Source organism: Geotrypetes seraphini, chromosome 4 (assembly GCF_902459505.1).
Source record: "Geotrypetes seraphini chromosome 4, aGeoSer1.1, whole genome shotgun sequence".
In the NCBI taxonomy this organism is placed as follows: Eukaryota; Metazoa; Chordata; class Amphibia; order Gymnophiona; family Dermophiidae; genus Geotrypetes; species Geotrypetes seraphini.
In genome coordinates, this window is record NC_047087.1 from 211,428,037 (window position 1) to 211,443,809 (window position 15,773).

The 15,773-nt window shown below is 44.9% G+C and overlaps 1 protein-coding gene across 1 annotated transcript in view; it reads right to left on the bottom strand.

Annotated features, from left to right (window-relative positions):
• Window positions 1–15,773, bottom strand: part of GLUD1 (glutamate dehydrogenase 1) — a 154,307-nt gene that overhangs the window by 96,239 nt on the left and 42,295 nt on the right. The window contains exons 2-3 of the mRNA XM_033941121.1: window positions 9,981–10,061; window positions 281–336 (exon numbers count right to left, since the gene is read on the bottom strand). Coding sequence (XP_033797012.1) covers window positions 281–336; window positions 9,981–10,061 — 137 coding nt within the window. The remainder of the gene's footprint in view (window positions 1–280; window positions 337–9,980; window positions 10,062–15,773) is intronic.

Consider the following 15,773-nt stretch of genomic DNA (forward strand, 5'->3'; position numbering starts at 1 on the left):
TTCTAACACAGTTGATTGAGTGTTCAGTTGGTCTTTGTCTCCTTCCCCTAGTCATTTTCCTCTCTTGGGGTTTGGGAGGTTTTTTCTAGTTCAGTGATTTTTCTGCCTCCACTTTTGTAGGGTTCATTTTTTGTGGTCACTCATTAAGCATATGGACCAGTTTTTAAAAAGGCATTCAGCCATCTGCCCCTTATCATGTACTTACACTAATGACTGAACTAGAAGGAAATTGTTGGGGACTTGGGTGAAAGATGGAGAAACAAACCAAAGCTCAACTTACTGTGTAGTTTCTGGGATTAATCTTAACGCCAGCCTTAGCTCCACCAAAAGGCACATCTGAAATATAAACAGGTTTTAACAAATTATTATTATTACACAAAAGCCACAATTACCGGCAAAAACAAGTGATAAAATTAACAAAACAAATTTAAAAGGATGCTAAATAAAAATACTTACAGTATTAACAAATATATTTATGACATTTAAAGCAAATGGGGAATTCCATTTCAAATGATCCAATTTCAAGGAGGGTCCCCACTCAACTATCTCAAATTGATGAAATTTTTTCAGGGGATGTGCTGAGATTTCTAATGAAGATAGCCAAAGTTTTGGGGCATGATCTCAACTAGGTCCAGCGTTAAAGGCCCCTTTATGTGGGCCACTTATTTTTTATCCATAGAATACTAAAAAGATGTCAAATTTGGATTCAGGTTATGAAAAGAACACTTGGTCAACCAGGGTGAAAGCCACATTTCTAGGATAAATTTAGGCCGAATCCAAACATACTGCTCAGAACAGTGATAGATGCATAGTTGGATTACTAGATGGCCACAAAAGTTGGTAAAAAAAAAACCCCAATCATTTGTTACAGAATGCACAAGTGTATGTTTGACTAGTCATGGCTCCCAGGTCTAGTCAAGCATCCCCGGATTAAAAATTCAGGAAATGGAAGACAGTACAGACAGTGGATGCCCCACAAATTAAGCCCACTGTTTTTTAAAGCTACGTTTGAAGCCATATATCACAACTGTACATTCTCGAATCCTTTTCTTTTTTTGCACCATTAGAAAGAACAATTTTTAAGCTACAAAACTCACCTATCTACATCTTTAGACCCACTGTTCTTAATAAGCTAAAAAGGACCTCAAAGTAGACCAAGGCTTTCTACTTCCATGCAACTTTACAACACATGTGGGATGCATCCAATGCTGAAACAACAAAGGTAGCATTTAAATTCAAGAATTTGGGGTTTTATTTAATATAACAAAAGGTAACAATAAGGAAAATCACATCTTAGGGTATAGTGGTATATAAGAAATAAAATTATTATTATTATCTTAGTTCACTATCAATTACTTATCTCACTATCCTGAGTACCATGTGTTAAACTTGCTGTCAATGTTGGACAGGATGAGCTGTGAATAGCTATACATTTCCCCCTCCCTATTTACGGTTTCAACATTCGCGGTTTCGATTATTTGCGATTCCCCCCCTGAGAATCATTCGTTAGCAGCCCGCATTGGAAAAAAACAGCCCTGAGACTTGGATCGGGGCAAGGAGGGAGGCGATCGGAGGTGGAGGAGCTGAGCAGCCGCCCCAGGAGCACAGACCTTACCTGGTGGTCTATCGGTGACACGGGGCAGGAGTGACCTGCCTACACTCCTGCCCCATGCAGAGCCATGCTGCGAGTTCCTGTAGTCTCGTGAGACCATGCTGTGAGTTCCCATGGCTCTGCACAAGGCAGGAATGTATGAAGATCACTCCTGCCCCACACCACTGCTAGACCACCAGGTAAGGTCCAGGGGTGGGTCAGAGCTTGCCCAAAAGTTATTTTGCAAATTTTCTCAATTCGCGGGCTGGCTCTGCCCCTAACCCCGTGAATAGGGAGGGAGAAGTGTACTGCCTCCCTGTCAATATAGTCATTGGAGTTTCAAGAAGCATAAAAATATGTTCCTCAGAATCCCAGACAGTTTCCTCCTTAACAGGCTAATAAAAGGTGCGAGCTGGGCCATATGGATGCAACAAGTTAAGGCATCAGTATGCTCTAAGAAGATTTCAAAAATGTTACCAATTCTTTAGTAGTAGTCATACATGCAAGCAACATACTGCCTAGGCTGTAAACTAACAACTCAAATAAACGAAGGATGATCTACTTTGATGACATTTGCAAAGAAATATATGTCATCACCCGATACTCTGCTGGCATAAATTTTGGTTTCATCGGTTAGTATAAAACCAGTGGTCTCAAACTCACAGCCCGGGGTCCACATGCGGCCCGCCAGGTACTATTTTGCATCCTGCAGCCTGTACTAGTACTTGCAACAAGACTCAAACATTAAATGATCTACTAGGGGATTTCGATCCTGGATTCCTGTGCATTATGGAATCATGGATCGCAAAAAATGATTCATTTACACAAAACAATCTCTGTTCCCATAGTTATCAAGGCCTCTTCTCTTCCAGAAATAGCCAGAAAGGAGGAGGCCTGGCACTTCTCTACAAATCATTCCTTGATGTTCAGCTCCTTGAAAAGGGTAGCGACACATCACTAGAATATATGCTAACTACAGTCAACGATGAGCTCCATTATCACCGATTGGGCATTTTGTTACCATATCATCCACCAATCCCTTGGAATAAATCCTCTGAACTTGTTTTTGAGACCATAACCAACACTTTCCTAAAATTTCAAAGATTACTGATTATTGATGATATTAATCTCCACCTAGATGATAACACCAGCAAGGATGCGATTGATTTCAACAACTTTCTCACCTCTTCGGGCTTTCCCTCTCCTGAGTCCTCCCCAACCCACGAAAAGGGACATGCTCTAGACATCATCAGCTTCCTTGACCTTACCATTACAAAGCTTTAGCCGAAGATGTTCGCTGGGAACATGTCCCCTGGTCTGACCACTTTTTATGTACTTTCTGTCTCCCCATTTTTATGTCTCACCTTGGGGTTCAACCCCATGCCACAAAATCTATTACCTTCCACAAAAAAATTGCGAGTGAACAGTGCTAGACCCAATTTCTTAACCAGTTTTCCTTCTGTCCTAAGCCTGTTGCCCCGGAAACCAACTAGCACAACTGGGTAAACCTCTCTGAGACTACCTACTGCTCTCTGGCTCCTCTATCTACTAAAACTGTCTCCTACTCCCATAAGGATCCTGGTATCTTCCATACCACAGAGAACTGAAGCAGAAATACATAGTACTGGAGCGTAAATGGAAAAAAATCAAAATCCCCTGCGGATAGACAGTCCTGGAGGGACAGTATTAAGTTCTACAATACAGCACTAAAAAATGCAAGGAAGAATTTCTACGGTGATAAGTCACCAGATCCAATAACCAGAGCAGTACCTTGTTTAATATCTGGTGCTCCTTAACCTCTAAAAACGACTCTTCTCTACTCCCTTCCAACAGCGGACGACCCAGCAAAATTCTTCAATGAAAAAGTTACCACTATAAGAAGCTCTTTTCCATCAGCAGTCACTTACAATTCTCTGGTGCCCTGCGACATTAACCCTATCCCAGCAGACAGATCTTGGACAGTCTTTGAGCAGGTATCCGAAGCCCAGGTTTCTAAACTGTGCCACAAATTAAGATCCTGCAAATGTGCCCTAGATCCGTTTCCTCCTTACCTATAAGAGAAAATTCCCACGCAGGCTATTTCATCTCTCACCAGATTCAAACTCTGCCTTACTATCAGGCCTTTTTTCCGCAGAAATGGGTCACATTGCCCTGACCCCATTACTAAAAAAAGCCGACCTAGACCCATCCTCACCATCTAGCTATCATCCTATAGCAAATATTCCTCTCCTGACCAATATCTACTCAGCTCTCATCTTATTTAGAGAGATTCTCCATTCTCTTACCTTGACACTGAATCCCTACTGGCCTCATTAATTTCAAAGGCTCAACAACTACAATCTTGTAACAAGTTTGCTGTCCTATTACAATTCAACTTATCTGTGGCCTTTGATGTTGTCCACCACGATATTCTAATTTACCATCTTTCTGAGATAGGTATTGACTCCACAGTCTTAGGCTGGTTCTCGAAATTCTTACGATCTCACTCTTACACTGTTAACATGAACGGCACCATGTCTTCTCCTTATGCGGAGTCCCACAGGGATCACCTCTGTCCCCTATTCTTTTCAACGTCTACATATCTTCTCTGAAACTCTCCATCTATTTCCTGTCCTCTTTCTTCCTCCCCTCTTAAAGTCAATCAATTTGTACCTTTGCTTAATCTTTGTAAACCGCATAGAACTTCACGGTATTGCGGTATATAAGCTGTTATTATTATTATTATTATTTGAAACCTTATATACATATGCAGATAGCATTCTTGTCCTTCTTGAGAGAGACTCGAACCTTACTAACCTCACTGAGAATACAATAGCATGCAAAACGAAACTCAAACCCTCGGCCCTCACTGTACAAATGAAGCTTAACGAGTCCAAACCAAAACTTCTCTGGCTTGGCCCAAAATTAGATCAGCTACCCATGCTCATCTCATTACCTTCTGGTCCCACACTGCAGATTGAATTCTCAAGCAAAATTTTGAGCATCATTATTGATTCTACACTTTCTTTTAATGACCATCTCAACTCTGGTAAAAAAAAAAAAAAAAAAAAAGTTTCTTTTAGTCTTCACATGTTGAGAAAAGTGAGATCCTGCTTCCACCAACAACATTTTTCTTTCCTTGTACAATCGATCATTCTTTCCAGACTGGACTATTGTAACTCCATCTATTTAAGCCTAACCAAAAAAAGTCTTCAAAAACTTCAGCGGATCCAGAACACTGCGGCTAGGTTGATCTTCGCAAAAAGTAAATTTGATCATGCTTCCCTGCTTCTGTCAAAACTTCACTGGCTTCCAGTAATTTCTAGGGTTCACTTTAAATGTGCCTGCCTAACATTTAAGATCTTACATGGTACTCTTCCTCCCCTAATTCCACTATCTTGGAATTCTTCAAGACCTGACACTACCAGATCCACCCAAAAACTTAAACTATCTTTCCCCTCATTAAAAGACGTCATCTATCCAGGAAAATTAGGGAAATATTTCTTCAAATTCACTGAGCTTTGGAATAACTTTCCCGCCCTGCTGCGGAATCTGGGCTCCCTCCAATTATTCCATAAGCATCTGAAAACTTGGTTATTCTCAAAAATGTAAATCTCTCTACCCTTTTTATAATCACTAATTCTTATTATATTTTCCTTTCCTTATTTTAAAGTTCCTGTAAACCGTGCCGAGCTCTATCTTTATGGAGAGGATGCGGTATATAAACTTAAGGTTTGGTTTAGTTTAATGCTGCCTGCTCTTTGCAGCGTCCTCTGGCTTCCTCTCTGGTCTCCCGCTTTTACCTTCAGATAATTACCACATCCCGCAGAGAGGATTGCCGGTGCTGTAGTGAGCCTTGCAGGCTGCCGTCATCCTCAGCAGCATGTTCCCTCTGCCGCGATCCTGTCCTTGACGTTAGAGGAGGGGCGGGACCGCGGCAGAGCGAACATGCTGTGGAGGCGGATGGCAGCCTGCAAGGAACGCTACATCACTGGCGATCTTCTCTGCAGGCTGCGGTAATTAGCTGAAACTAAGACTGGGAGGCTAGGGGGGAAGCTGCAGGACGCTGCAAAGAAGGGGGGGGGGACATGCAGGCCTTCGGGGGGGAAGATTTATAAACTATAGAGTTTTACCTCATGCAAAATTGTCAATCCTATATAATAAAAGGTTAGTGGCGCATGCGCTTTTAAAAAAGCGTGATTACTGCGGCCGTGGTGTGTGATCCGTGGCCATGTTCCATTTTAGAACCCGGCCAATGATCACTCTGGCCACGCCCCTCCTCCCGCCCTCACCAACCAGAAGGAAGCTCAGCAGACCTCCCGCCCTCACCTCACCAAGCTGGAACCATACCTCCCGCCCTCGCTCACCGCTGCTGTCGCTGATCCTCCTCTTCTGGCCAGCCTGCGATCGTGGCCGGCTTTGGCGGGCCTCGTGGGCCGCTTTCTGGCCTCGGTGGCACTTTCCCTCTGACGCACGGGATCGCGTCGGGGGGGGCGGGGGCTTCCGGGTTGGGGAGCGGCCTGCGAAGTTCACTGGGGCCAGCCACCACGATCGCAACCTGCTTTGAAGAGGAGCAGGCCAGGTAAGCAGGGGGATTAATTCAGGGGGCCAGAGGGAGAGGGAAAGGGACCATGGAGAGATAGGGAGAGGGAAAGGGGGCTTCTTTGGGGGGGGGAGGTGTGCTGGGGAAAGACAGTTTTACTCTGGGGGGAAGACAGAAGGAGCCATGGAGAGATAGGGAGAGGGAAAGGGGGCTGCTTTGGGTGGGAGGTGTGTTCTGGGGGCAGACAGCAGTCAAGGAGAGAGAGATAAATAAACAACAGACAGACAGACACTCTATCACCCATTAATGTAACGGGCTTAAAGACTAGTTCTTTAATAAGACATTAACTATTTTTTTTTCTGCACCCCTCCAAGTACCTAAAAATCCAAAATGTGGCCCTGCAAAGGGTTTGAGTTTGAGATCACTGGTATAAAACTGATGATTCTTCCCAATTCCAACACTTGTTTGGCCAATCTCAAATCTAGGACTCCAAAATTGCTCTAACCTGCTCAATTTTATCTTTTGGAAATGAGCAAAAATGTTATGCCAGTAATACTTTCATTGCAAAAGTTGAACAAATCAAGTGGCATCAAGATCTGAATCTACAGTAGAAACATAGAAACATAGAAAGATGACGGCAGAAAAGGGCTACAGCCCATCAAGTCTGCCCACTCTACTGACCCACCCCATTAAGTCTGGGTGCTAATGACTTAGTTCATTAGCTCGACCCTCGTAGTGATCCTACGTGGATGTCCCATTTATTCTTAAAGTCGAGCACGCTGGTGGCCTTGATCACCTGCATCGGAAGTTTGTTCCAGTGATCCACCACCCTTTCTGTGAAGAAGTACTTCCTGGTGTCACCATTAAAGTTCCCTCCTCTGAGTTTGAGTTCGTGCCCTCTTGTGACCGATGGTCCTTTGAGAAGGAAGATGTCGTTTTCCACCTCGACACGTCCTGTGACATATTTAAATGTCTCGATCATGTCCCCCCTTTCCCTGCGCTCCTCTAGAGTATAGAGCTGCAATTTGCCCAGTCTTTCTTCGTATGAGAGACCCTTGAGTCCGGAGACCATTCTAGTGGCCATCCGCTGGACCGACTCGGCTCGAAGCACATCTTTACGGTAATGTGGCCTCCAGAATTGCACACAGTACTCCAGATGAGGTCTCACCATGGCTCTGTAAAGTGGCATTATGACTTCAGGCTTGCGGCTGACGAAGTAGTCACAACAAACTTGTTTAAGCTGCAAGGCATTTTACCATCCCTACAATCAAAGTCGCAACAAGAAGAGAAGACCCAAATTTTCACAGGAGAACAAGGATAGCCCAAACAAATGAAATTATAGAAGTCGAATGTTCTAGAAATCCAATGTTCTAGAAATCTTTTAAAAAAATAATGTCCACATTCGTCATGGGGGACCCAATATGGGCCGGGTTTCGGCAAAACATGCCTTCCTCAGGGATCTGAGAAATTAAATACACAACCGTTACAAAATGTGGAATAATAAATGTCTTGACAAACCAAACTGAAACCCGCTGGTGAGACACAAAACCTGAGCACTGCAGACAAACTCAGTGCTCAGGTTTTGTGCCAAGTTTGGTTTGCCAAGACATTTATGATATCCCACATTTATAAAGGTTGTATAAGCAATAACTAATTATACAGATACTCAAATCTTGAAGTTCTGAGCCAGAATAAAAATATATCATAAATGGATGCAAAGTAGCCTGGCTATATCTCCAATGAAAACCTTGGGCTGCATCCTGGACAATAAAGGAATATTTCTCTACAAACTCCTTTAAGATAATGGCATTATCTTCTTTTACTTGTACGTTTTATTAGGATCCTGAGACAGAAGCTCTGAAGTTTGAAAATAAAAGTGGTGGCCAATTAAGTTGGAATATTTTTGCTGCAATTTCTGCTATGAAGTCTTCAGTGCTCAACTGGTGGGTATCTAAAGTATCACAGTCCATATGAACCTACCATTTAAATCATTGGGTCATAGTCCTTGAATAACTCAGAAAAGTAATGCTCAAACACCTCCTTACCAGGACACAATTCACAGCGATGCTGCATGTAATCCTTCAACTCTAAGCTACATACTAGAGAATGACATGAGGAAAAATTTGTCCCCATCTCCGCCCCGTCCCCGTGAGCTCGGTCTCCATCCCTGTCCCTGCGAGTTCAGTCCCCATCCCCACAAACCATCTGATCCCATCCACACAAATCTCGAATTTATACTGAACTTATTTTTATTAAAGTATAAAAAGAAACAATATTCTGTACAATTGTCATTTTATAAATCAAAGTTCTGGCTGCCGAACTAGAGAAAGATCTTCAGCTGGCAGGGCTTTGTTTATAAATGTTTTGTCAACACAACTAATATACTATTTTATCCTAAAGCAAAAAAAAGTGTACTTCTGCCTTTGTCGTCTCATCTCTGCCATCTTCTCCTCATTCAATTCCTTCTATCAACTGTCTACCTTCTCTCTGCCTATTCCACATGCTCTGTTACTGTGCCTCTCCCTTCCATCTCTCTCTCTCCAACCCCCCCCTCCATTGGACTGACACCCATCTTCTTCCCTCCGCTTCCCCCATAGTCTGGGATCTCTGTCTTCTTCCCTTCCATCTTTTCTTCCCTCCCCCAGGTAGTTTTTAGCATCTCTCCTCCTTTCCTCCCCTCAGATCTGGTATCTGTCTCCCCAATCCAGCATGTGCCTTTTTTCTTTATCCCCTCCTCCCATCCAATTCCCTTCAGTGTCTGTTCCACTCTCTTCTACCCACTTTCCTTCAGCATCTTCTCCCCACTCTTCCCCATTTCCCCCCTTCTCCGAGCATCTCCCTCCCTTTCCCTTACCTTCTCTAATGATTTTTATTTTTCTCTCAACAAGCAGCTGCAGCCTTGAAGTCATGTGTGGCTGCCGAAAACTTCTCCTTCCAACGCAACTTCCTGTTTCCGGTTGCATCAGAGGAGAAGTTTTCGGCAGCCACACACGACTTCAAGGCTCCGGCTACTTGTTGAGAGAAAAATAAAAAAAAAAATTGCCAGGGAAGGAGGGAGGAGATGCCTGGACTGTGATTGGGAGGAAGGAGGGAGGGGGCTCCTAGACCCAGCAATCTGAGATTTTGCACGCGTTCCCTCAATTAACTGCGGGGACAAGGCCATTCACCGCTCCAAGAGGCAACCAGGTTTTTTCGGCCCCATTTTGGCAGGTAACTGTCACCATGTTAAGGCAGTCTTTACATTCAAGTACTCTAAGATTCAATATATGTATAAGGTTTAGATTCAACCCTGCAGTCAACCTAAAAAGCATAAGGTCTTGGAAATATTTCTTACAACTTTGTATTTTCTCTTCAGCAAATTGGGACAGGTTTTTAAGACACCCAAAATGACTTGACAGGGGAATATCTGCATACAACAGCTGAATCTAATTAAAATTGGGTCATTTGAATACCTGAGTAATTAAGGAGGCAGTTACTTTTTCACATGGTTGTTGGATAACTGTTCCTTAAATAAAAAGGATGCAATACTTAAAATCAAAGGGAACCAAAGTAAACAACAATGTCTTAAATTTTATTTAATCAGAAACAGTTTAGAATTACATATGCAATAGGGAAAAATTCATATCACTATAATTAGCAAATCCTTAAAGTTTACTAGAGCTAGTCCTGTAAATGCTTTTACTTCTAAATTTTGTTTGTGAATCCCCAAATCAATTCATGTCTCAAGACCACTGAAGGAGGTTAGTCTCCAGGTGACATCCCTCCAGCTCTCAGCCCTGCGGAATTCCAGTTTCCCAGGAAGTCAATTGGGGGGGGGGGGAGGTGGAAAGCAATGTGATAAAACAAATAAAATGCAGTATAACTTACCAACTACAGCACATTTATATGTCATTAAAGAAGCCAAGGCTTTAACTTCATCCACACTGACCTCTGTGCTGTAACGAATACCTAAAGAAGAGAGGAATAAAATCATCAGAATCTTGAAACTCCCCCAAAACACCTATGATAAACAAATACATTTGCTCCTAAGTGTAAACCAGAAACATAAGGACTAGAACATTAAAGCAGATCCCTTAGAAAATGGACACTACATTAACCCAATGAATTTCATACAGACTATTATTCTGCATGCTATAATGCCCCTCCTTCAATAATGATTGAAAATGAATTAATTTAAGACTTTACAGTGTGTGGAAGAAAAGCTCTGTCTAGCATGTTTAGTGCATATTCTTAAATATGGTATTTCATCAAGAAAAGAAGAGGAACCATATTCATGCATGCGTAGATGTGAAATTTTAGAACATTTTGGTAGATGGAACTTTCTGCTGAGAGGAGTATGTACAGTAACAGGAGGCCTGCCAAGATGCACATTAGTTCATAATTTATCAATATTATGACAGCTACTGGAGATTGCCTTATGTCATACCATTTCAGAATCTGTACAAATTGATACTATGATACTATTACATTAATTTCTTTTGCTATTACAAGAATAGTTTGAGTTACAAAATTAGAATAAGCAATAAAACATTAAGTGAAAACACACCTAAAGCCTAAAACTCATAGCTTTACACGTAACCAAATGCAAATTTAAGAACCATAAAACCATTACGACTCATCAGCTTACTCAAATTATATAGGGTGATACAATGCCCTAGTAAAAAGCCATGACCTAGTCATCTAAAATAGAAAATGAGGACATACTGATAAAGCACAGTTACTTACCGTAACAGGTGTTATCCAGGGACAGCAGGCATATATTCTCACATGTGGGTGACGTCATCTACAGAGCCCCAGCGCGGACAGCTTTTCAAGCAAACTTGATTGAAGTTTCAAGTTTGCTACACTGCACCACGCATGTGCATGCCTTCTTGCCCACTAGAGGGCGCATCCCCACCTCGTGGTCCTCAGTTCCATAACCAGCAAAGAAGCCATCCCCGGGGAGGAGGGCGGGTTGTGAGAATATATGCCTGCTGTCCCTGGATAACACCTGTTACGGTAAGTAACTGTGCTTTATCCCAGGACAAGCAGGCATGATATTCTCACATGTGGGTGACCTCCAAGCCAACCAAAAAAGGGCAGGTGGGAGGATGGCAATTTAGGAAAACAGGTTACGTAACACCGACTGGCCAAACTGGCCGTCGCTTCTGGACAAAGTGTCCAGACAGTAGTGGGAGGTGAACGTATGAACCGAAGACCAAGTGGCAGCTTTACATATGTCCTCCACAGGAGTCGACCGGAGGAAAGCAACAGAAGCTGCCATCGCCCGGACCTTATGCTCCGTGACTCGACTATGGAGCGTGAGACCAGCCTGAGCGTAGCAAAAAGAAATACAAGCAGCTAGCCAGTTGGACAAGGTGCACTTGGAAATAGGATGTCCCAGCCGATTAGGATCAAAGGACAAAAGTAATTGAGGAACCTTCCGATGAGACTTGGTACGTTGGAGATAAAAAGCCAACGCCCTCTTACAGTCCAGCGTGTGAAGCGCCGCCTCACCAGGATGAGAGTGGGGCTTGGGGAAGAACACCGGAAGAACAATAGACTGATTGAGGTGGAAATCAGACACAACCTTAGGTAGAAATTTAGGATGGGTGCGAAGAACCACCTTGTCATGATGGAATACAGTAAAGGGCGGGTCCGCAACCAAAGCCTGTAGCTCACTAATCCGACGAGCAGACGTGAGCGCAAGTAAAAAGACCACCTTCCAAGTGAGAAACTTAAGAAGAGACTTGTCAATTGGCTCAAAAGGAGGTTTCATCAGTTGAGCCAAGACCACATTAAGATCCCAAACTACAGGAGGAGGTTTCAGAGGAGGATTAATATTAACTAAACCCCTCATGAAACGAACCACCAGAGGATGAAGAGAGAGAGAACGTCCCTCTAGATCAAGTTTCAAGTTCAAGTTTAAGTTTCAAGTTTATTTAATTTTTGATAAATCGCCTATTACAATTTCTAGGCGATGTACATATTATAATTTAGATAGAAGAAACTTACAAAATAAATTTAAATTTCAAATTTAAAACAATTCAGACATGAGTTTGAGGAATAGGGTTAAAAGTTACAATATTTGGGATTGGTTAGAAAAAGGAAAAAACAAAAGGAGGGGATTTATAAAACCAAAGCACAATGTAATGAAATAATCAAATTTTAAAATTAGTTGAAATAAACTAATGTTAAGAATCATAGGCATCTTTAAATAAGTGGGTCTTTAACAGTATTTTAAATTTTACAATATCTTGTTCAGATCGAATATACTGAGGCAGAGTATTCCACCATTGTGGGCCCATAACTGTAAACATATCTGATCTTCTGGTCCCAATAATCTTCAATGACGGTACAGAGAGTAGATTTTGTTCAGATGATCGCAGGGAACGTTTAGGTTTATAAGGAATCAGTGATTTGGAAATGAACTGTGGCTCGTTAGATGCCAATGTCTTAAAAATAAGAAACAATATTTTAAACATGATCCTGTGGCCAATAGGTAACCAATGCGCATCTATTAAGAGTGGGGAAACATGGTCAAACTTTTTTGCTTTAAAAATTAATTTTACGGCTGTGTTCTGAATTATCTATAGTCTCCTTTTTTCCTTATTAGTAATATTTAGAAATAAGGCATTACAATAATCAATTTTTGATATTATAAAAGAATGAATTAATATAATAGATGCCGATGGAAAGCAGCAATAGCACTAAGATGTACCCGGATGGAAGTTGTCTTCAGCCCAGACTCGGACAAATGCAACAAATATTCCAGAACAGAGGACACCGGAACCAAACTTGGATCCAGATGGTGCGAGGTACACCAGGATGAAAATCTGGTCCACTTCTGGGAATAACAAAGCCGAGTCGAGGCCTTGCGCGAGGCTTCCAACACCTCCCTGACCGCCGAAGTCAGGGGGAAAGGAACCAAGCCGTCAGATGTAATGACTGAAGATTGGGATGCAACAGCGAACCCCGACTCTGAGACAGCAGAGAGGGAAACACAGGCAGAAGTAGAGGCTCCCTGACACTGAGTTGAAGGAGCAGGGAGAACCAGTGCTGACGAGGCCAACGAGGCGCGATGAGAATCATAGTGGCTCCGGATGACTTGAGGTGAACCAACGTCCTCAAGATCAGAGGAAAAGGAGGAAACGCATAAAGGAATCTCCCTCCCCAGTCGAGAAGGAAGGCATCTGCCTCGAGACGGTCCTGGGAGTAAATTCGTGAACAATAAAGGGGCAGTTTGTGAGTCTCCAGGGAGGCAAACAGATCCACCTGAGGCGTCCCCCAGCGGTCGAAGACCTCGCGCAGAACTCGGGAGTTTAGCAACCACTCGTGCGGCTGGAGAAGACGACTGAGTTTGTCGGCCAGACAATTCTTCTCTCCCTGAATGTAAACCGCCCGCAGGAAGATGTTCTGGGAGGTCGCCCATTCCCAAAGGCGCAAGGCTTCCCGGCACAGGGACCAGGAGCCTGTTCCCCCTTGCTTGTTTACATAATACATTGCCACTTGGTTGTCCGTCCGTACCAGGACCACCTGATTTCGCAGCAGATGACCGAACACTCGAGCTGCCAGAAAAATGGCCCGAAGCTCCAACACATTGATGTGACAAAGACGGTCCTCCGCCGACCATAGCGCTTGAGTCCGCAGACCGTCGAGGTGAGCCCCCCACGCGTACTCCGAAGAGTCCGTGGTCAGGACCTTGCGATGTGGAGGGACGAGAAAGAGCAAACCCCCGGAAAGATTGGAAGAGCTGGTCCACCAACGGAGCGATCGTCTCAAGGAAGGAGTGACCGTCACAGGAAGGGAGAGCGGGTCTCGATCCTGACGCCACTGGGAGGCCAAGGTCTACTGAGGAAGTCTCAGATGCAATCTGGCAAACGGCGTGACATGAACTGTCGAAGCCATGTGGCCGAGTAGAATCATCAGCCTGTGCGCAGAGACGGAGCGCTGCAGCAAAATCTGACGGGCCAGGCGAAGCAGAGCCTCCAGTCTCGACGAGGGAAGGAACGCACGAAGGCGAACCGTGTCCAGCACGGCCCCAATAAACTGAAGGGATTGAGCCGGGCACAATTGCGATTTGGGAAAATTTACCTCGAACCCCAGACATTGAAGGAAAATGATAGTCTGTCGGGTCGCTGAGATAACCCCCTCCCGGGATGAAGCCTTGATCAGCCAATCGTCCAGGTAGGGGAAGACCTGCAGCCCCTGAGATCTTAGGGCAGCCGTGACCACCACCATACACTTCGTAAAGACCCGAGGAGACGAGGCCAGCCCAAAGGGAAGGACGCGATATTGGAGGTGCAACTCCCCCACCTGGAACCGTAAGAACTGGCGGAAGGCGGGATGCACCGGAACATGCGTATATGCTTCCTTTAGGTCCAGGGAGCACATCCAGTCCCCCGAGTCTAGCAGAGGGTACAGGACTGGAAGGGATAACATATGGAACTTCTCCCGGACAAGGAACTTGTTGAGCCTCCGGAGGTCCAGAATGGGGCGCAAGTCCCCTGTCTTCTTCGGGACCAAAAAGTAACGGGAGTAAAACCCCCGTCCCCTTTGGTTCGGGGGCACCGGCTCCACCGCCCGAAGGCCCAACAAGGACCTGGCCTCTGACAGGAGAAGAGGAAGCTGGTCTCGACAGCAAAGAGAAGCCCCCGGCGGATGTTCCGGTGGCGTGGCTAAGAAGTTCAGCGAGTAGCCCTCGGAGATGATCCGGAGCACCCAAGCGTCCGACGTGATCTCGGCCCAGGCTGGAAGAAAGGCCTGCAATCTGCCCCCGATAGGAAGGGGGTCCTTTGACAGTGCGGAGGGGGCCCGCCCCCAACCGCGCATCACGTCAAAAAGACGGAGCAGGTTTAGACGCTCCTTGCGCCAGAGGCTTTGGTTGGGACGCTCTGCCCTGCTGCTGGGGACGCCGGGGCGGAGGCCTGGAGAAGGCCGGCGTCGACTTCTGCGGGTACCGCCGCGGAGGAGGTCTAAACGGCTTCTGCGGCGGAGCCCGGGGTTTAGGACGGACCAATGAGGCAATAGAGCGCTCGTGTTCAGACAAACGCTTGGTCGCTGCCTCCAAGGATTCATCAAACAGCTCTGAGCCAACACATGGAAGATTGGCCAGACGCTCTTGCAAGTTTGGGTCCATATCCAGGGTACGGAGCCATGCCAGGCGGCGCATCGCCACCGCGAAGGCGGACACACAAGAGGTGAGCTCAAATGCGTCATACACAGCATGGAAGAGGTAGAGACGCAGCTGAGACAAATTGGACATAAAGGCCCCAAAATCCTCTTTATGGGAATCTGGCATGACTCCATGATACCTCGGCAACGACTTCACCATCTGTCTCAAATAAGACGAGAAGGTGAATGCGTAATTCAGGACCCTGGTCGCCATCAAAGAGTTGGAATAGAGGCGACGACCAAACTTGTCCAAGGTCCGTCCCTCCCGTCCGGGGGGAACCACCGCAGAGACCCTGGAAGGCTGCGACTTCTTCAGAGCTGACTCCACCAGTAGGGACTGGTGGGACAGCTGTGCCTTATCAAAGCCCTTAGACGGGACAGTGCGATACTTTGACTCCATCTTAGAAGGCACCGCTGTGACCGTAAGAGGGGAGTCAAGATTCCTCAAAAAGGTCTGGGTAAGAACCTTATTGAAAGGGAGCCGAGGCGTCTCTCTGGGGGGAGAGG